The sequence below is a fragment of the Platichthys flesus genome, chromosome 4, assembly GCF_949316205.1.
Source record: "Platichthys flesus chromosome 4, fPlaFle2.1, whole genome shotgun sequence".
Lineage (NCBI taxonomy): Eukaryota > Metazoa > Chordata > Actinopteri > Pleuronectiformes > Pleuronectidae > Platichthys > Platichthys flesus.
The window spans coordinates 14,005,842-14,028,083 of record NC_084948.1 but is presented as its reverse complement, the minus strand read 5'-3'; the positions used below and the strand labels follow the sequence as shown (position 1 = coordinate 14,028,083).

General features: G+C 40.4%; 1 protein-coding gene across 1 annotated transcript in view; it reads right to left on the bottom strand.

Annotated features, from left to right (window-relative positions):
* lekr1 (leucine, glutamate and lysine rich 1) overlaps positions 1–13,059 on the bottom strand; it is a 73,596-nt gene extending 60,537 nt beyond the window's left edge. Inside the window, exon 1 of the mRNA XM_062386037.1 lies at positions 12,957–13,059. Within this exon, the coding sequence (XP_062242021.1) occupies positions 12,957–13,040 (84 nt within the window). The 5' untranslated portion in view covers positions 13,041–13,059. The remainder of the gene's footprint in view (positions 1–12,956) is intronic.
* Positions 13,060–22,242: the final 9,183 nt, after the last annotated feature.

The window sequence follows — 22,242 nt, the reverse complement described above, 5'->3', positions numbered from 1 at the left end:
TGGAGTGATTGTGCCAGAGGGACAGTAAAAAGACAATAGGCACTATGATAAAAAATGAGAGCTTGCAGGAGGCATTATCCAGGGTTGCATGTCTGTTGCTTCACTGGCTGTCCTCCCGTTTGCAAATCTCTTTCGTTGCCTTCCCCCGTCTGCCTGGCTGCCCACTTCAGTGGGCAGTGGCAGGGAAATAAATCACCTATGGCTGCCTCGACCGGCACTTGGTCACGCATCACATCACATCCAAGCACATGGCGAGGCATGGCATGGCACATCACAGCATGGTGCGGTGTGGCATGGCACAGCACAGCAGACACAAACAACATAGCCTGAAGAGCGGGGGGGGGGGGGGGTGGGGGGGTATGCTGACAAATCAGTCTAGATGTCTTGACATATTTTCATCACAGTTAGCTAAGCCTCCAGAACTGGGTGATTAATACATTTACGGCAGCTCTGTGATTAATCATTCTCCAAATCTCATCAAGCACAAGACAAAGAATAAGACGCCACAGTATCAGTTGCACAAAGTCCACAATAGACATAATGAAGATGGTTGCATTAGCTCCTGGCAAAATCAAACTTATTTAAAGCAACACTATTAAACTATTTTTATCTTAACAGCTTGAAAATAATTTTGATGGTACACTAGCTTTTTATATACAGCGGTCCTAGAGCTCTGCACACTGCAGCTTAAGAAAACTCATGCAAACAGACAAAACACAAGCAGAGCTAGGATGATTTTTCAACCAATCATAGCACTGAAAATGAGAAAATCATACTGAAAATATACACAATACAATCGAATAGAGAAAGTAGTAGCAGTAATAGTAATAAAGTAAAAGTGGTACATATAGTAGTAGCAGTGGTGCTAGTAATAGAGGTAGTAGTAGTAGTAGTAGCAGTAGTGGTGGTGTTGCAGGGACTCACTGTTTACATTCTTGACTGGGTAGAGCTGCAGGTAAATCCTATCAACCAATTACACACAGTCTTCACTAGATTTAAGTTTTATTGCTGCAGCCCCATGAACTTAATCACAAGTTTGACACAGGCTATGATACATCCTGCTGCACAATATGCCCCTCAGCCTCGTGATTTAATGTCCCAGCAGTTGTGCTGACTGATAATAAACTGTATGTAGAAGGATTAAATCTGAGCTACAGTTGATGTTTTTAACCTCGATTGTTCACTTTCCACACTCCGGTATGTCAGTCAGCCACAACATTGGTTTTATTGCTATCACTGACCAATGTTTATCACAAGCCTGTTTTGAAAGAGTGAATACCGAACCATCACTAATGTGATTTAAACCTAATTTTGTAAACCAGTTAAGTAATGTAGTGGTTGATATTTTATTGATTATTATATTATATCATATTATATTACAGTTCCTCATGGTCCAGGTTTGAAACACAGTGCAGACATAAGAGGTGAAGGCAGGACAGCAGGGCAGCCAGTGAAAAAAAAAAAGAGCCAGAGAGAGAAGGGGGAGTATAGTCTGTTACATTAATCAGAGTTAGCAGACAACACATGTGCTTCCGTTAGCCCCACTAGACCACGCATCACAACACGCGACTCGGCACAACATGGCACGGCACACTAAGCCAAGAGAGGCCAGAGGAGGTAACACCGGCTGAACTGTGCGTGTTTCTGTGTGTGTGTGTGTTTGTGTGTTTGTCTGCTTAACCACCTGTCTATCTCTGAAATGTGGATTTTTCACTTGCGGTCCAATTTATGAATAATAGCATGCTGTTTTCTTAAATTCTTCATCTGCAGTGTAAACCAGGTGGAAGTAGATAGCATTCTGTCTGACGAGATGAAAGTCAGTGGCACGAAGAAAAATGCAACCTCATTTAACCTTCTCCAACAAGAGAAAACAAGTGCTGTCGCCTGCGGTGCTTAACTCTGTGCTGAATCAGATACATATGAATGAATTAAGCAGGTTCAATCTAATTCAGTTTGAATGCACTAAAACCTAAAGCTTTACATCACTGAACCTCAGCTAGGCACAAAGTTCAAGTTAATATGATGTCTACAATCAAATCTCAACCACGTTCACTGTAGATGAGGTATGATGGGTTGGTGAGTGGTTGCATTTCAGTATTACCCACATTGGTCCACAATTATCTATTCAATTTTCTACATGAAAAGTTTTAATTAAATTTGAATTTCTAAATTCATTATGAATTAGACTACTTCACTAATATTTGTGCATTTGTCAGAGCAATCACTATAAATGGCTGTCGAGCTATATGCTGTATATTCACATAATCACAATCTTCCCCATGACTTAGCTTCTCCACCAAATATGCATTTAGAGGTAAATTCGACATGTATCAATAAAACAACAAGTCAGTGGCCATGCTTGGATGTAGCCTCCGCCATTTGGATGAGCGGGACAAGCAGCCAACGCCAGCCAATCAGCCATAAGTTGAGTGAGATGCTTAGATTCCGTCCTCTCAGGCAGGCAAGATAAGTTCCAAAAATATAAAAGTATAAAATAATAAATTAAAAACTGGACTAAAATAAGAATAGAAATATTATTGGAAAATGTAAAATGAGAAGTATGTATTTGCACAAGATATTAATAATACTGTACATGATAATAATGAAACTAAATATATTGCATATGAAAATGAAAGAGTGACATTGCCCATTATGATGAGCAGCAATATTGTACATGTTGAGAGGTAATATTGCACATGGAATATTGTACAAATATAATTGTTTTCAGTCTCTGATGTAAAGAAGAAGTGTTATGCAATAGAGATTTCTTAATTTTCTTAATGTGAGATTTGTACCTCTGGCTAAAAACAAATATCTTTGTGGATATGATGGATAATACTTTCCTGATGCCTCTGGCCTGAACTCTGTTTGAAGTTAATTCATTTCTATAGGACTGTTAAATAATCAGTCCAAAAAGTTGCATGGATAAAAAGAAATAGATCTTATTTAATGGTGTGTTATAAAAGTCAGTTGGGTATTTTCGTCACACACCACCAGTGTGCAAGGAGAAACATTAATAAATCATGTTTTTGAGTTTATGGTCTTGGGTTCAGGGATAGATTGTCTGCCCACCTGATTAATCTGTATCATTCAAAAACAGCTTCCACAGTGGCTGGCACGAAGAACATCTCACAAAAGCAACAGTGACCTAGTAATGACCCCTGGATTACCATGCAATATTGTCACTTTGTATTACCAGGGCCCAGACAACACCCGTGACAATATTGCACAATAATCCCCCCACTGTCTCTCAGTAATTACTGCAGATCAGCATTAACCTGATGAAACCTCCCCCTCTCCTACCCTTGTTTAATCTCTCTCTCTCTTCGCCCAGATTTAAGAAAACAGATTGGAGAAGAGGCAGGAAAGGTAACAGGAGAAACAACCTAGGAGGAGAAGGAATGCAAAGGGAGGAGGAACAGGACGAGAGCAAGTCTGAGATACACTGATGACAGTGAACAGCCAACACATGTGCTGCCACTATCAAGTGACTTCCCGATTGTCTGAGAAGAAGGGAAGGGTGCGTCTGGTTTGAAACTATCCATTATTCAAGTGTGGGGGGGGGACTGAAAGAATGAGAGAGAAAGAAAGTAAGACAGAAAAAGAAAGGAGGAGAAATGAGTAGTACGGTGTAGCTACCTGAGACATGTGGCTTGTCTCTCCTCTCCACTTCTTCTAGAAGATTTTGCTGTGCTCACATTAATAATGGACGGATGGAGGGAGGCAGAGGGAGACAGGGAGCAGAGAGCCCACAGTCATCAGTCAGACACACGAAAAGACACGATGGAGACGAGTCAGGATTTCGATTTGCTCGTTTACGCTTAACAGAGTTGAAGATTGTTTCCAGAATTAGGCACTACAGTCGTCAACGAGATGTCAGTTTTGTCTGGTTACTGAAACCGCTGAGCCTCTGGTGAGGTGTTTAAAAGAACACACTGTTCTGATGTTCATATTATACTACAGATTATACAAAGGTAGTGTTCTGTGGTAAAGTTTGTCTCCAAAATTGTCTTTTTTAATGATACGTGTGTAGGAGTTGACATTAATGAGTGTGTCCGGTATGTCACTCAGAACCAAAAGCAAATCAAAAATACTCTTTAAGAGTCAATATACAATTAAATACTTTTTAGACTTTGTTTCCACAGTTTTTTGTTTATACTTTGTTTGATGATGAGGTGTGTCTCATTTAAGATCCTGCATCCTCGGAAGACTGCATTTGAAGACTGATTGCATCACATTAGTTTGACTGGGCTGCTTCCTGTCGAGGCTTCAGCAAACGTGACTTTCATCCCAGAGAAACAAAGTCTCCAGTGGGTCATCAAACCTATCCAAGGATTCATTTGATTCGATTACAAAAATATTTTTTTTTACTGTGACAAGTGACAAGACATCCAATGCTTGAGCATCATGCTTGGACTCTTCCAAACAGCTACAGTACACATGTTTAAAAACCAATGGGCATTAGAACTCTTTCGTCACCGCCAGCTTCAACTCTGTTGCTAGCGAGAGAAGCTGTTGACGCTGCAGATCACAGAAAGCCTCTTTAGACCAGATCTTCTCATTTTGGTTCGGCCTTTGCATTCTACGTGTCCCATGGAGACACCTGAACTGGGCTATAGCCATGGTCACTGCACCACAAGTAAAGCTAAAATACTGTAGCTCCCTACAACTGCATGTCTTAAAATTATTGAACAAACAAAGACGACAGGCACTACCGGGCTCGCAGTCTTTCATTCGATTTAATTACTAGACGGAGATCAACTTCTATTGCATGGAGGCGGTTTGGTTGCTCAAAAGACAGAAATCTAAAAAGTATATCGGACATCGGTTGTTGTTACAGACAGCTGCATCACCTTCACCACCTGGAAGTGAGCCACAGCAGGAATAAGAAAAACGTCAGGTCTAAACCAGCTAAGGTACTAGCACAAAACATGCTAATTCTGCCAAAAAAATACATAAAAGCCTTCTGACAAGGAAACCAACAGGCGGCGAGGCATAACAAACACTGTTATCAATTCGCCTACCACAAAAGATGTTTAAGTGTTTGAGAGAGATGGTTTCAAACACCTGAGTACTTTAGACCCACTACACACACTGCTGGGCCGAAAGTATTTCAAACACACAGCTCTGTTTAAAGTTTACGATTTCGCCATGTCGCCAAACTGGCACAAAAGCAGCAATTGATATTCCACAACCAAGAGTGTGCTAGTAGTGTATAAGCCTGTTTCAACCACATTATGAGGGATGCTACATATATTCTATTTAGGGACCCTTTTCATCACAGCATGTGTTACTAATCACATCAATAAAGGTTGTGCTCTATTTAGATATACCCCAATGCCTTATTTCCTTATTGTTTTCCCACTACAATTATTACATTATATGTATTTAGTACATCCTTTTAAAAAGGTAAATCAGAATGAATTGTATTTGTATAGCGCCAAATCATAATATACATCATCTCAAGGCATTTATACATGTGTACATGTTGTTGTTATTATTATTATATTTTACTATTATTATTATTATATATACTGTTGCTGCTATTATTACTATATACTGCTATTATTATATTGGTATAATTACCTTCATATATAAATATATATTATATACTATATATACTGTACTATTTTTATATACTGTCTAACAACAACATTATCATATTATCATATCATCAGTACTTACCATCATCTGCCACTGCACCTTATCTACCCATTTATCTTGTGTTTCTGTTTTTATTGTTTCTACCGCAATATTTTATATTTTATTTTATTTTATTTTATTTTATTTTATTTTATTTTATTTTATTTTATTTTATTTTATTTTATTTTATTTTATTTTATTTTATTTTATTTTATTTTATTTTATTTTATTTTATTTTATTTTATTTTATTTTATTTTATTTTATTTTATTTTATTTTATTTTATTTTATTTTATTTTATTCAAATGTACCGGCTGCTATGACGACTTAATTTCCCTACGGGGATGAATAAAGTAATCTATCTATCTATCTAGAAGGTCAAGACCTTAAACATTAGAGAGAAAGCCAACAGTTCCCACAATGAGCACCAATTTGGCGAATGTGGAGAAACAAAATATCCCTCAGAATGACAGTAAACATAATGTCTGACTAATGTAACATCTTATTCACAGAGAAGTACAAACAACAACAAATTAACTTCAAGGGCTTTTGAGCTTCATTCAACCAGAAGTGAAGTGGTAACTTAAAGAGGTAATTTTTCAGTTTTGAGAAACACAAGTAATGAAGATGATTGTCAACAAACAGAGGGCAGTGTGGTCACAGTATCGACTCTGATCACATCAGCAGCTCGGACATGTGGAACTGTGACTGTTACATTTATTACACAAGTCACATGTGATGACAGTCTGCCTGCAGTCGGGAAAAGCTAAAAATGTAACTGACGAAAACGTGGAGTTCCCAAGCAGGCGTTTAGGTGGAGCAAATAACTCTTATTTCCATTTGTTACCACGTGTGCACAGCAAAGGGGAGACAACTGTCTGAACTATATTCACTGATAAATCAAAACGTATTTAAATGTCAATACACTCAGTGTTGTCCCTGAACGCTTCCTGAGTCCAATGAGGCACCTGCTGCTGATTCACAGCTAATGCGACGCAGACTATGTAAACATTGTGTTACCTTAACTATATCATAATATAAGAGCACAGAGATACATACACACACATACACACAAACACCCACGTACACACACACAATACATGTACTTCTACCTCCTTTTCACACTTTTACAGTCAGCAGTCATCCAGAATTACAGGCCCAACTGTGACACAGCCTTGCATCTCCGCTCTGTCAGCTTTCCACAGATAGCTCATACAGTATATAGAAAGACAGAGAGGGAATGAGAGAGTAAGAGAAGGAGAGGAGAACGAGGAGAAGCAGCATGTTGCTGAGACACTGGAGTATGGATGGGAGCCTCAGGCTGGAACACACTATAATCTGATTGCAACGACTAAAAGAACTGAGTACCTCCTCCATTATAAATGAAACTATTGTCAGACAGTTAGAGTGTGTGTGTGTGTGTGTGTGTGTGTGTGTGTTTGTGTGTGTGTGTGTGTGTGTTTGTGTATGCCTGTACGTGTGCGCGTGTGTGAGAAAATCTCCTCATTATTGTTTTTTCTCCTCCTCTTCTCATCATTGATTCTCTCTCTGAAGAAAATGAAACAGAAAATCTTTCACTTATCTCTCTCTCACACACAGTGGGATGCATCCAATTCTCTCCCTGTCTCTCCCTCCCTCCCTCTCTCCGCTCACTCTCTAATTATCTCTGAAGCGGACGTCTTGTCCTGTTACATTGTGTTTCAGAGCTCCTCACATTCCACAACATTAGAGAAGTTAACAGGGAGTAGTGTCCCTCCTGTCTTTTTCTTGGCTCGCTTTTCTCGCATCTTCTCTCCATCTGTCACTCTCTCTCTCTGCCTGCGCTCCCCTCTCTCTCTCTCCTGGAGGTGAACGTCTTGTCCTATTACACCGTGTGTTTGACTTTGTTACAGACGGTGACACTTGAAGAGTGAATAGGTAGTATCAGCAACTCGTGGAGAACAAGAGGAGCTCGGCAGTTGCATAAAAAGGCTGCGGTGCACTCTTCGCGGTGCTGCACTTAAAACAACCAGTCCTTTAGTCACATTTGGACTGGAACACCATGCTGGGGAGAGAGGGAACCCATCTTCTAAGTTTGAGTGTCACTTTGACAACCAATCCTGTTAGTTGTCAAGAGAGTGTGAAACAGCTTTGTTTTGAGTTGTGAGGGGGCAGAAGACAAAGGCTGCATGCAGACTGACGCAGCACTGTGTCCCTGCATTAGCACAGCAGGGGTCCAGAAGCAGAGGGCAAATTAAATGCAGGGTTGTCCAGCAGTGCACTCTGTGGACCAATCAAATGAGTACAAGCATAACATCCACAAACACAGTTTTCAGACATGAACTCCTCACTGTTCAATATGAGGAACACAGCAGGAGAGGATGGGGTCAGACGTGTTTACAACAACAGAGAAAAGTCCGGGACATTCAGGCGAGGGGTGGTGTCTGGGTAGAGCATGCAAGAGGCAGGACACGAATTATAAATTCCACTAACTCTACCCCAGATGTTTTTGTTTACAGCGTGGTTGTTTCGAAGGTGATCTTCATCTGCGTCTTGTATAACACCTCTACCTCCCGGGAAACGTCAAGAGCTACTGACTGAGAACATTTCAAGATAATTTGCTGAGTTCGGTGTCTGTCCTGAAAACAGCTAAAACCTTATGCTACATTCAGACTGACAGTACGACTGCGTCACTGGATTAAAAAACAGCAGGGGTCCGGAAGCAGAGGGCAAATACCACTGTGTGGACCAATCAAATGAATACAAGGAAAACATCCACAGATTACTTTATCACATGACCTTATATTCTACTTTTAGTGTCAAAGGAGGAGATTATATGATTGCTGACATGATACACTAACTGCAACTATCCATCTATCCTTTCATCCATCATCTATACCGCTTATCCTTTGAGGCTTGAAGCCAATCCCAACCGACATTGTGTGAGAGGCAGGGAACACACTTTGTCCAAGTCACCAGCGTATCACAGGGCCAGCACACAGAGACAAACAACCAGTCACACTCACATTCACAGTAACTGGAGAAATCCTCTGCAAACAATGGGATTTATGCAAACCCAGAACAGAAAGACTTTCTGTGAGGCAACAGTGCTAACAACATCCTGCTTTTGATTAAGATTAAGATTAAGATGCATTTATTAGTCCCAAGCACATGCACAGACATGCACAGGCACACTCATGCAGGTAGGGAAATTTAACCTCTGCTTTGACCCATCTGGTGCAGGACACACAGAGCATTGGGCGACCATGTTCGGCGCCCGGGGAGCAGATGTTGGGGGAGTAAGGTGCCTTGCTCAGGGGCACTAGACAGGGTAGGGAGAATCCTCAGACCTTTTCTGCCCATTGTCCAAGTTTCTGCCACTAGACCACCGCCTCTCCCAGATGGATCCCTGGCTCCTGCAAACTCGGGTTGCATCTGGGAGGGCATCATATGTAAAAACCTAAGATGAATCAGATTCATAGCCACAGCAACAACTTGTTTTACTTATAAACCTTCAATTAATGGATTATTTAATCAAACTGACCTCCTGGATCATATTTCATCTTCCCACCGTTACCTTTAGCAACACGCCAACGCAGCCCCTTGCTTTTTTTTTTATTCAGCACTATTTTTAGTCTGACCACCTGCTCAGAGAGGCACGTTTGAGTAATGCTCTTGCCTCCTTGAATAATAAGTGCTCATGTGCCCTTGATAAAGACAAATTGAGAGACTGGGGGAAGTATGACTGCATGCAGATGACACTAGGTGAAAGTATGAAGCAGCATGCATTCTCAGCATATTTGACATACAGTCTAAATACTGAGAAAAAATGTCAGCATGAGGATTAGGGCATTGGTTTTGCTCCACAGAAATATGGAAGAAAAGAGTGAAACTGGTTCCCACCATCCCATTAAACTCAATTTACTAATAAAGTGTGTAGGAAGCTACAATACAACAGCAAGAGCAGCAGACTGTTGGTACAAAGGTGAAGTAAATGTACATTTTTGAATAGTTAATAATAACCGTTCAAAGAAATCTGTGTTTAGTGATGTCGAGAGGCTGCATACACCCTGGACAGGTCGCCAGTCCATCACAGGGCCAACATGCAAAGTCAAACAACCATTTATTCTCAACTACACAACTCCTGTCAATGTAGAGTCTCAAATTAGCCTAAATCCAATCTTCATGTCTTTGGAATGTGGGAGGAAGCCAGACTATGCAGGGAAAACCCATGTTAACATGCAAACACCGCACAGAAAGACCCCGGCTGATGTGGGAACATTTTTGTTTTGTGGCATCAGTGCAAGAACCCTTGCTCCACCATGCCACCATTAAAGAATGGTAACAGTGGGCGGCTGGTGCTGAGGGGTAGAGCGGTCGACTTCCAACCTGAAGGTCGGCAGTTCGATCCCCAGCATGCAAGTGTCCTTAGGCAAGAATCTGAACCCCGAATTGCCCCTCATAGAACAACAAAATGCTGCTTATAGATGCACTGTATGAATGTGTGTGAATGGGTGAATGTAAAACTGTACTGTAAAGAGCTTTGAGTGGTCACCATCAGACTAGAAATGCGCTATATAAATACAAAACCATTTAACAAATAATATAATTCAACATTTTAAATGATGGTTTATGTTTTTGAGATCTGTGAGAAAAGCTAAAAGACATGATGATTGATGAATGGTGATTTGGATGTTTCACACCCATAATAACATTTTTAACAATGAGATTTAATCCAACTACTGTCTTGCAATGAATGAATAGGTGTTTTTGTGTGTGTGTGTGTGTGTTTGTGTGTGCTCCCCTTCTCAGCAGCCCACCATTAAACCTCTGTGCCAGCCCTCTCCCAGCACACCAGGATTAACAGCACTTAAATGGGCCTGTTAGTACACCACCTCCTCGATGCCTCCCACACCGACTGCTGCTCATGGTGCTGCCCGGAGCTTTGAGCACCTAACGCACCGCCTCTGTTGTTTTTTGTTCTCCGCTCAGCCCCAGCCACCTAAGCCTCCTCTTATAAATGGTGCTTGTGTGTTCTCAGCGGGGGGCTAAGCCCAGAACATCCTCTATTTTACAGACTTTTTTTGAATCTGAGTGGATGACAGGGGGGAGGAAAAGAGGAAGGGAGTGAGGTATATCCTGAGACTGAACCAGATGTGCTATGATCGAAATGTCAGTCTCTCCCTCCCTCTTTCATTCTTAGTTATTGTCTCTCTTTCTCTCTGACCTTTGCTCTGTGTCTGGTTATAAGATTCAGCTTGTGTAAAATCATAGTCGGACTGAAGCATACGCAGAAACACACACACAAACACACACACACAAACACACACAAAGGGGAGAAATGGAAGTCCACTACAGGAATCAATCAATAAAATGGATTCCCATTTGCGTCTGTCGGCCGTGCAGAAGGATAGATGGACAAATGCACTAATGCGAGAATGGAGTGTGTGTGTGTGTCTGTGTGTGTTTGTTTGTGTGTTTGTGTTTGTGTGTGTATGTGTGTCATAATGCCACTGGGTGTATTGTTTACAGCCATCTACTGGCCTCAATGAGAAATTCCAGAGATAACTAGAGAGCAACAGACAGAGGAACAGAGACAGACAGGAAGAGGGGGCCAAACACAGAGCGAGAGAGACCTCAGTGATCCCTTCAGTAATCTTACTACAATGCACTTGAAGTGGGAGGAAAAAGACAAGTTGTAAACAAGCTGTATTCATATTTCATATTATAGTCATGCTATGATCCTAATGATTTTGCAAAGTTCTGAATTATTTACATCACAACTGCGCAGCAGAAACAAGCAAAGCTAAAAACCTAAAGAGAGGTAGCTGCTGATTCCACTTTGCGAAGTTTTGTGTTTGATAGTATCAATGTTCAGAGATGCAAAAAACAGATGCACTTCTACTTCAGCAAGCGAAGGATAGATTGTTAAAGACAGAAATTTATTGTCTTATTCTGGCATCCTTTTTGGAGAGCTGCACACAAAGCAGTCACAGAGCTCCCTCTCGTAGCCAGCCAGCTGCTACAAAATTCATTTTTAATGTGGGGAAATGCTCTTTCAACTGGTTTTGTGACAGTTAGGGTTAGGAACCCCTCTCTTTGCTTTGTATGTGCTCAGTATATTTATGCCTCCACGCCGGCGACAGCCAGTGGCATTATACATTTTGGGTCAGCAATACGCTCGTCCATCATATTAATGCTAGAAAGATCTCTTAAGATCGTCTTGATATTTTCTTCAAATGTAATTAAAACATTCCCTTGAACTGACAGATCACCTGATTAGGATCTGGTGGTCTAAGTGCAAAGTTCAAAGTCACAGTCACCTCACTAGACCACCTTCTGCCTCATGAATTTTGTATCCTAAGAATGCCTCAAGAGAATCCTTTAAAATATTGCATAAATTTCCGCTCAGACTATTGATTTAACTGAATATATCTGGAGGTCAAAGGTCAAGGTCACAGTGGCCTAACGAACATGATACCTCATGTCTGCCTTAAGGGAGTTTCTTCAAATTTGGACCAGCTGTCACTTTTTGACTCAAAGATGAACTGATTAGATTTCAGTGGCCAGACGTCAAATGCCATGATGACTCCACGTGTGTCTAGAAAAAAAGTTAATGTGGACTGAAACTGCACTGGTTGGTGGAAGCATACTGCAGGGCGGTAAAAGCAAAACTCCTTTTTCAAAACCCACAGTTTAATGGTTTTAGGAAATGGTAATATAATTTTACACAGATATTAACTGGTTTAGTAGATAAGCTATGGGCCTCCTTTAAAAGATGAAAAGCGAAAGATATTCTCTGCTAATTTATATTCAAACCATATGGAGCATCATATGGGGAATCTGTTACTGCCACCTGACATGGACCAGGACATGAAGCAACATGCAATCATTCCCATGTTACTTCCTCTGTGCATCATCTGAAAAACAGATGGAAGATTAAAAGAGGAGACTTTGTCCTGTTTCTTATTCAAGTCATATGGATTAATGCAGCATATGTAAAAAGTGTAGTGTTGACATACTCATCGAGATGTAACAAATGTCTTTTCAACACATTTGTATTCCTGGGATGTAAAAAACCATCATGTCTCTTAGCAACATATGTTGTGTCAGTATGGCCTGACATGTTGTTTGAAAGGTAGCGTGTGCAGCATGGGCCAAAAACGTGTCTGTATGGGTGTGTGTGTGTGTGTGTGTGTGCTGAATAGGAAGTCATACTGGTTCTCCTGAGAGAGGACTCTTTGTGTTCAGATATGACAGATACATACAAAACCAGCGAGGTACCTGCAAAGTGTTTTTAGGTGCTTTTTTATTTATTTTCACATCACTGCTTACCTTCTTTATTTCTTCAGGCAGTGGATACATTGGAGGACAGTGATGAACCATTGTGAAATCCCTCTCCTTCTCCTCCTCCATCATTCTCTCCTTGTCTCCTGGAAACAAGCAGAGGTCCAGCAGAATACAGTGTGTTATGGGATTTCATTCAAGGCAGCAAACAATTATTTTCATACATGTTGTTATAGTTTATCTAGCTAAGAAATTTTGTAATTTATAATAACAACAATTGATCAATAAAATTGTTGCAGGTTAATTTAGCTAAACGAGTATTTGATTTTTCTGACACATTTGACTTCAAACTAATTCAGAATTAGAATGGCACTCAGTAAAGCCAAGGCCAAACGATCCCCTTAAATTCAAGCTGCACCAAATTGCACACACCCATAGATATCTAACTATCTATCTCTAAATATGCCTGATGTTTTTTTTTATCAAGATCAATGAATGATTCCCATGGAGATCAGTGAGCATTTTTAAAAGACAGATCTGCCCAATTCAAAATGTGATGGGTTCTCCCCTGACCCATATCCTACCACCAAGTTTCATTGAAATCCATCCAGTAGTTTTTTGTGTCATCTTGTTTACAAACAAACCAGCCAACAAACCAATGGACAGGAATGAAAGCATTGGCGGAGGTAGTGTAAAATGCTAAATACATTGTATAAGCATATTTCGTTTTTTTGTGGAGATGAACTGAACTTTAAGAGGGGAAACTGTATATCACGCAAAAATGTAGGTGTGTAAAAACAATAACTTTACCAATAATCACTAAAATTAACTCATCAGAGTATTTCTACCTGATATCATACCCAGGAATATTGTCTACTCTTTTGAGTGAAACTGGTGGAACTTTTAAATTGATGACTTAGCCTCTGAGGTTAATATAAGGGGTAAATCCCTTAGCGTGATATCCACCATATTAAATCCATTTGCTGTACACTCTATTCAATAGATTAATCAGTCAGGCTTATGGCATTAAGCTTATAGACTGTAGATTATGGCATTTCACAGCTGAGGGTATTTTGACTTCACAGCCATACATTAGCTTGTCCTCTACCACAGGGTAACAGATGGTTTAACAAGGTCTGATTCTACCTTCAAGTGAGGGAACTTTGCACAGAACAATGTTCTAATAACCTCTTTTGTGTGTGTTGTTGTTAAGTAATGATGGATGTGATAGTTTACTTGAACAATGTGTTCTAGGTTTCTGCTCTGTTGTAACAGTGGCGACAGAGGTACAGTCAGTTATGTGAACATGGGTGCAGCAGGTCAAGCAAGGAGAACATTAATGGCAGCCCATCCCAGCCTCTGTTTGTCTATCAATGTGTGTACGGCATTTATCTATCAGCTCACGATTACTGCGGGGAAAGCATCACGCCATCTCAACAGTTGACCTCAGATTAAATACCTCTGGCTAACTTAGGGCCAGAGGTCACCCCTATCAGATGGTTCCTGATGCACGCCTGCATGCCAGACAGTAAATGCCCTCGCAGACAATCTGAGGGAAGTAGAGTGAGAGGACACACATGCATGAGAATGCACAGCACAAACACACAAGAATTTGGCCACAAACACACTGCACACAGACACAAAGCCCGAGAATTCATGCAAAAACATGCAGGTTTAACAAGCTTGTGTATTCTCTCTGCCTTTCTCACACACACCAGTGCAGGCACACAAACCCTGCCCAATCAAAGAGCAGGCTCCATGCTCACGCACACTAATAGCCTGATTGCCCCCCTACTGTCTCCAGGCCCTGCACTTAAAACACAACAGAGATCCTCCGTTGGCTCACACAACGCAGATAAATTAGTAACTGCCCGTGACAGCATTAAGCAGGCCTATCCCTTTAGATGGATGCAGATATAAAGGGCGGATTTTGCATGACAACTGTTCCCTTGTGACATTTTGTCCGTTTTAGCCCTGATTGAACTATTAATCAGTCTAATGTGAGAGAGGCAAGCTGTTCAGAAACTCATCTATTCTGCATGGACGCATGCCTGAGTCGTGAGAGGAGAACATGCACGAACATGTAAACTCATGAGGGCCAACAGTTTGGCATAAGCTACAATACGGGCACAGCAGGATGAAAAAGCATTTAGCCACTAGGGAGCGGCGAAACAAAGAAACAGAAATGACCCTAACCCTCCTCATCCTGGAGGAATATCTAATACTTTAATTTTAGTAAAGCAGTTCAGCAGCATTATATATTGTTGGGGTCATGTCAAACCACTAAGAGTATTTCCTTTACTTTAATTAGTATGGATCAATCACATAGATGTTGTACCTTTCAAACTAATCAAGTGTTTTAAAGGTGTTTGATTGATTGAAACATGGGATGTTAAAAATGAATTAGAAATGAATTAAACACTTGGATTTAAGGACTATTTCTTACCAGAGCATTAAAGATTAGAAAAGAGAACACTAGAAGATAATAAACGCTGCAGTAAGCATGCAGTAAAGTCAACAAATACAAACTACCGTACTACCTAAAATAAATTATACTATACGATATAAATTATGTATTAAGATTAAATAAGATACAGGCAATTAAAATCACAAAAAGCATAAAACACTGCATAAAAGCCAGATTAAAAAGGTTGATTTTAAATTTAGGTTCATGAGCATAATTGCTGAAAGTAGCTGCATCTAATTTTGCAGCATCACTAGCACAACTGAAGCACATAAACATAAAGTTCTAACATACAGATTCAATGTCTATCCATGTAAATATAATCCTTGAAAACATAACAACAACATGTAGGCCTATACAGGCATTTTAGGAAAGAGAAGTTAAAAGCATAAATTCATTACCTGAACTAGTCTGTACACTAACTTCTGTTTGGTCGCGCTGGTTATTTACCTCAGTAAACATGACCTGGTGTAAACTCTACATGTGTTAAAGTCGTTGTATATGAATTGGGGGACAGGAGCTTTGTGACAAACTAAGCAGAAGAAACTTAGTCGACATGTCAACAAATCGGAGAGACCTCTCTCAGCTGGCTTAGCATCTAAAGCTAACAGTCCCAAATGCTACTTCCTGTTTGGACCTGTATTAATTTTCAATCAATCTTTACGTACCCATTATCAACAGTATCGATCCGACTGAAGGTCAAAATATTCACAACAAACTCTAAACTCGCGTTTCTCCCGCTGTGAGCCTCGCTCTGACTGTTGCCATGGCTACGACGTAACACTGGAACGTGGACACGTAGAGCGGAACGGCCAGGGCGAGCACCGGATGTTGCCTTTCTTTTCCAAATAAAAGCATGGTATATAGTTTGAATATGGGTGCGATTTTTTGTCGGTAGTGAGTGTATCAGTCATGTTCTGCTTTCCTGTGCAGCTTCGATTTACTTCTTCAAGTTAGTAAGTTCCAGGTAAACTTTGCCTACACCATTATATTTTAGGTAGAAATACTAACAGCATCTTCTTGTACTGTAGATTAAATATAAATCACAGACATTTATATTAAATAAAATAGAAAATTGGTATATTAAGTACACTATTTAGTAGTACTGCAACGATACATAATACCAGTAACAATTGAACCAAGTAGTTAAAATCACAACTATATTGGCTTCACTTGGTGGTGTGTGTGTGTGGGGGGGGGGGGGGGTAAGTTACAGGCTTGAATTCTCTTACACAACAGACACCGACAACAACCGCTAACAGCTAGCAAGCCTGTCCGCTACTTCTGTATGTTTGTCCGCTGTTAGCTGCGTTGCAATGTGTTATAACAAGTTCCACAACCTGAGGGGGGGATAAAATCATCCAGATCGGTCAGCTGCAGCACACCGCTAAAGTGCGACGCCATATTTGATGCCGTAAAGTCTTTGCTGTTTACCTTTGTGTCCTGAATAGCCCACACAGCTATTATATGTTCACCTCCACATGTTGTCTTTTGGTGTCTCACATGCTCTACATAATAATAATAATAAAAGCAGTGATACTACTACTACTAAATAAATGATGTCATATAAGAGAACACATTTGAAGTAACATAAGAACATGTTAAAAGAAAAGGAAATAGAACAGAAAAACTAGCTAATTTTGGTAAGAATAATTTATAATATATAATAATAAGAATAATCCTTCAATTTCAATAGTCTGTACTCGGGCCCTAAAAAATTTAATTAAATTAAAATAAATTAGATTAAATGTATCCTGCGCAGTCCACTTCTGCGCAGGAGGTGCGCAGTACGTTTCTGCACAGGAGATGCAAGGTAAATTTACAGGAGGTAAATACGTTTACAAAATGTAAAAAAAAAAAATTAAGTAATAATAACCAGGATACTTCAACCCTTGAAAGTACCCACTATAAAATAAATTTCTAAATTTCCAAGATTGGCAATGTGAACACGTTCCGGGGGTCTCGGGAGGCACCGTTGAGCCATTTTGCCACTCCAATTGAAAATTCCTCCAGGATACTTCAATATACACCACTTTCTAATTTTCCTCAAAGTTTTGTAAGAATTTGAGCTTGACCTCAGAATTTGAGCTTGATCTCAAAAATCCAATTCAGTTGGCTGAAAAACAAAATAATAATCCTCACAATTTCAATTGGGCCTCACTGTCTGTCAGTCTCTGTCATTGCTCGGTCACTAATAATCCAATATTATAATACAGTTTGTAATATGTCAAACACACAGACTATTTTACACACGCCAAGGCACTATTTAACAAGTAGTTAAATAGTGTTATATTACTACTTTTGTCTAAGTGAAGGATCTATATATGACATACACAACTAACAAAGACACATGTTTTTGTGTAAGAATGTTTTTCTTACACAAAAAATATAAACATCTCAGCTGTCAGCCACTGGTATGGCAGCTTCTCTTTTTCTCCTCTTGAGCAACAGTTATTCTTCACCACAACCGCCTCAGCTGCCCTCAGTCTCCGGGGGGGAGAAGCTTTAGTTGCTAATGCAAGTCACCTCAATTTGGTGCTTTGGCACTTAACATGTCACGTAGCGAGCAGATCCAGGACAGACAGGCCACAGCTATTCCATGACATTTATATGAGGTGGGGAGTTTTGTATGTCTTTATACATTTATAGTTTTTATTATATTATATTACACATGATGCAACTATATGTTAACAAGTACAGTTGTCAAATAACAGTGCCTGCAGAGAAACACACAAAAAAGCTGGTGAGAATACATTGAATACAAGTTAATAACAAAAAAAAAATATATATATATATATATATATACATATATATTATTTGTTAAGATAAAGCAGGAACAGGATATTGCACACACAAAATGCAGACTGACAATGCCTTGAAGTCACATTTGCTAAGCTTTGCCTGCATGCATGCACAGGTCAAACTCCATGCTCTGTTTGGGTTAGTGTGCATTTAATTCATTGCCTCAGAAGTAATGTGAAATAACGGCCAGACATTACCGCAGGGGCTTTTACAGGACCAATCGTTTGTGGTAATAGATTGTTAACAAATGTTTCTCGACACACTTTTGTCTTCTCCTACGTGATATCATTGCTCTCGTTTTTTCTGCTGCTGACTCAAAGCAAACCTGTGACTGAATGTAGCATGTAGAGTGTGCGAGAGATGCAAGGGACAGAGAGATCCTTGGTATGATTTCATTTGGGACGCACGCCGTGCTATTTATGGGGCCGTCAATGAATCGTGCCGACTCAGTCGCTCTGATGCAAATGGCACTTGCCCACTCAAGTCTAGCCTACCTTCCGTGTTAGTTAATCTGCCTCCACAGCAGAAAGAAGGAAATTGGTGAACGTTTGTTTGTTGCACTCAGGCAGAGACAGTAATCAAACCTTGCACCCTGCTGAGCAGCAGAGAGAGGAAGACAACCCTTCTCTCTGTGTCTCCCCCCTCCTCTTTCTGCGTCGCTCCCTCCCTGAAATCGGTCATGTCCTCAAACACCCCCCTGGCAAGGACAAAAGAAGGAGCTGCGAACATTTTGTACATTTAAGGCAGTATCGTATGCAAAGCAGTGTATTTGGGTCACAGTTGTAAATCATTGTGTCACATGTAGTTTATCTGGGTTTTCTTTTAAGGAGCCTAAATCAAACAGTTAAAGCTTAACCTCCTTTGCAAATAGTCTGGTTGCATGTAAAGGATTTGGCTCTATTAGACTGATCATAACATCATTTTAATGCAGCATTCATATCCATTTCATTTCAGCTGGTTTTAATTGAATCTCAGCTGTTAATGATTAATGAGAGCTTTAATTTGCTAAAGAAACAAAACACACTGTAATGGCTTTGTCATAATTGTTTGTGGAACCACTAGACTGTATTTGTGGGCAGTCTCTGTGGCAAAAGCAAATTAACCTAATTTGGGGAAGGTGCATCCAGTGTTTTAGGGGCACTGAGCCTCCAGGGACCGGGAGCTTGGCATCTATTGAGTCTGTTTCCGGCACGCTATGCTGTGTGGGCAAGTGTATAATGAAGCATGCTGAGTGTGTGCTTGCGTGCGTGTGTAAGAGAGTGAGGAAGAGAGGGAGGAATGAGAAGGAGGGGGATGGGCGGCGGGCGAAAGTGTGTGCGTGTGTGCATGCACAAATTTAAGAGGATGGAGGAGGGTTGAGTATGACCCACTATTCTCTTTTTGGAATGAAATGACTAATATTGTCACGCATGACATATTTGGTGTAGGCTGTGCATGCAGGGACAAATCCAATGGCCAAATACGCAGGTTGGACAAAAAGGACCAGTTCAAACCTGTGACAGATGACAAAAGGTGCTCAGAACATACAGACTTTGAATTTTATTTATGTTAAGTCTTTCTTCTTTGTGCGTTACGATACAATTTTTATGACATAAGCCTCCAACAGACCCATCACCCTCCCTCCACTTTCACAGTGCTCCTCGGATAAGAGCTGTTTTTCTTGGTATTTCTTTGGATAGCACCAAACTCTTGTGCACGCAACGCTCTACTGTACAAGCCCCTGTCCACTCCATGTGAATGTAAGACTTGTCCACCTGTCATGTTGCGTAATAGAGTGGAGTGCCCTGCTTTCTGTTTTGCCAGCTACCCAGTGGGCCTCAGTTGGAAATGTTTTTTTTTGTTTTTCCCTTTTTAGTAAAAAATCCCACGTGTGATTCATGAGACATTTGCTGAAAGATCGTTCCCACACATTCTAACTCGTCAATGGTTTGTGTGAATGTCTAAATATTCCTAAATAAGGGCATCAGTCCTCACATCTTTCCTGAGGCAGATTTTGGGAGAGGGGTGTAAAAACAAATTCCCCAAATATTACGCTATGTAAATCGTACTTTGTGAGATGATCCAGCAAGCAAGAAGTGTGCCCTTTTCTTTTTATATTGCATTCTTTTTTCATATATACAAACAAGTGTAAGATTATGAATGTTGAATGTGATAAGAGGTGAAAAAAAAAGATATTCATATCCGAGCGATAATCGAATTTTGGATGTGACTGTCCGAAATACATTTTTCGTGGTAGTATTTTTCAGTTGTTCCCTGACCTGACGCAACCGATACTCGCATCAGCTAATGAGGGAAGGCCTGTTTTCTAAAAATGACGTGGTTGCTATGTTCACACGTCAAACAGGTGCAATACATCTTGCTACCATGAGGGGCCACTAGTGAGTGCGGTGGCTGATGTTGTCTTCAGGCTGGTTTGTCAGTCAGTCAGTCAGTCAGTCAGTCAGTCTGTCTGTCTCTCTGTCTGTCTGTTTGTCTGTCTGTCTGTCCTTTAGTCTGTCTGTCTATCTGCCTATCTGTCTTTTATCCTTCATTCTGTCGGTCTGTCTTTCTGTCCTTCAGTCAGTCAGTCTGTCTGTCTGTCTGTCTGTCTGTCTGTCTGTCTGTCTGTCTGTCTGTCTGTCTGTCTGCCTATCGGTTTTTTCTCCTTCATTCTGTTTCTGTCTGTTTCTGTCTGTTCTTTCTGTCCTTCAGTCTGTCTGTCTGTCTGTCTGTCTGTCTGTCTGTCTGTCTGTCTGTCTGTCTGTCTGTCCTTTAGTCTGTCTGTCTGCCTATCTGTCTTTTATCCTTCTTTCTGTGTCTGTCTGTCGTTCTGTCGTTCTGTCCTTCAGTCTGTCTGTCTGTCTGTCTGTCGGTATGTCTGTCGGTATGTCTGCCTGTTTTTCTGTCCTTTAGTCTGTCTGTCTGTCTCTCTCTCTCTGCTTGAATCTCTACACTGCTCTCTGCTTGCCTGCCTGTCTCTCTCCCAGTCTTTTTGCTTATCTGCAGGACTATTAAGTGCGTGTGTGTGTGTGTGTGTGTCTGCTGTGTGTGTACTGAATGGATTTGCATGAGAGCCAGTGGGGTGACCCTGCTCTCTCACGCCAAGGCTTCTGTGGAACAAATAGGACTAGTCGGATGTCGTGACAGCACTCACATCAGTTTAAATACGAGTGCTGTGCTGCAGCCGCGCGCATGTGTGTAAGTGTGAGTGTGTGTGAGTGTGTTTAAGCAAGCAGCCAGGCACGCATTTAGTGAGAAAAGCTTTGCAGGGCTTTGTATGTGCGTATATGTGAGGGTCTGTGTGTGTCTGTGTGGATGTGTGTGTTGTTTCAACCTATGAACAGGCAGTAGCTTATGAGTTTTTGTGAATATAAAGTCAGTTATATTAACAGTTAATGAGCTCTGTGTCTCTCTCTGTGTGTGTGTGTGTGTGTGTGTGTATCAGGCCAAACACTCCACCACAGAGTTGCTTTGGAAAGGAACAGGTTTGTCCTGAAAGGCCAATCTGATTGTAAATAAATGAAGGCTGTCGCAGGGTGAAACAGAGTTCACCCCAGCATACATCACTGCAGTGTTGATGAGTGCCAGCCACAGTTAGGAATTAGAACACTTCAGTGGAGTCATAAAGAGACTTGTTGTTTGGGAAGGTGCACTCAGGGACTTACAAAATGTTAGATATAATTAAGTTAATTATTTTTGGATTGTATTCCTAAACACAGGTTCACTTTATGTCATATTTACTTATCTGCACGCTCCTATTCTGTCAGTTAAAATCATGTAAATTCTCTTTTTTTATGTTTTCTATTTCAAGCTTATATTTTTCTATGTACATGCAGAAATGTTTCCATATTCTTCCTTATAGTTCTCTATATTTTTACACTTTTATATATCTATTTTTGACTGGAGATTGAAGCCTCTTAAAATGTCATTGTAGCTGGATACGATGACAATAATGCTAGCTACAGTATGTTTAACTGTGAGTATCACACATTAACACAATCACTACTTTCTTTTAAAAGATTTGCAAACAACTGCAGTTCGCCAACTTCCAACAATAAAAGAAGTGACAGTATATTGTCAAACAGTTTG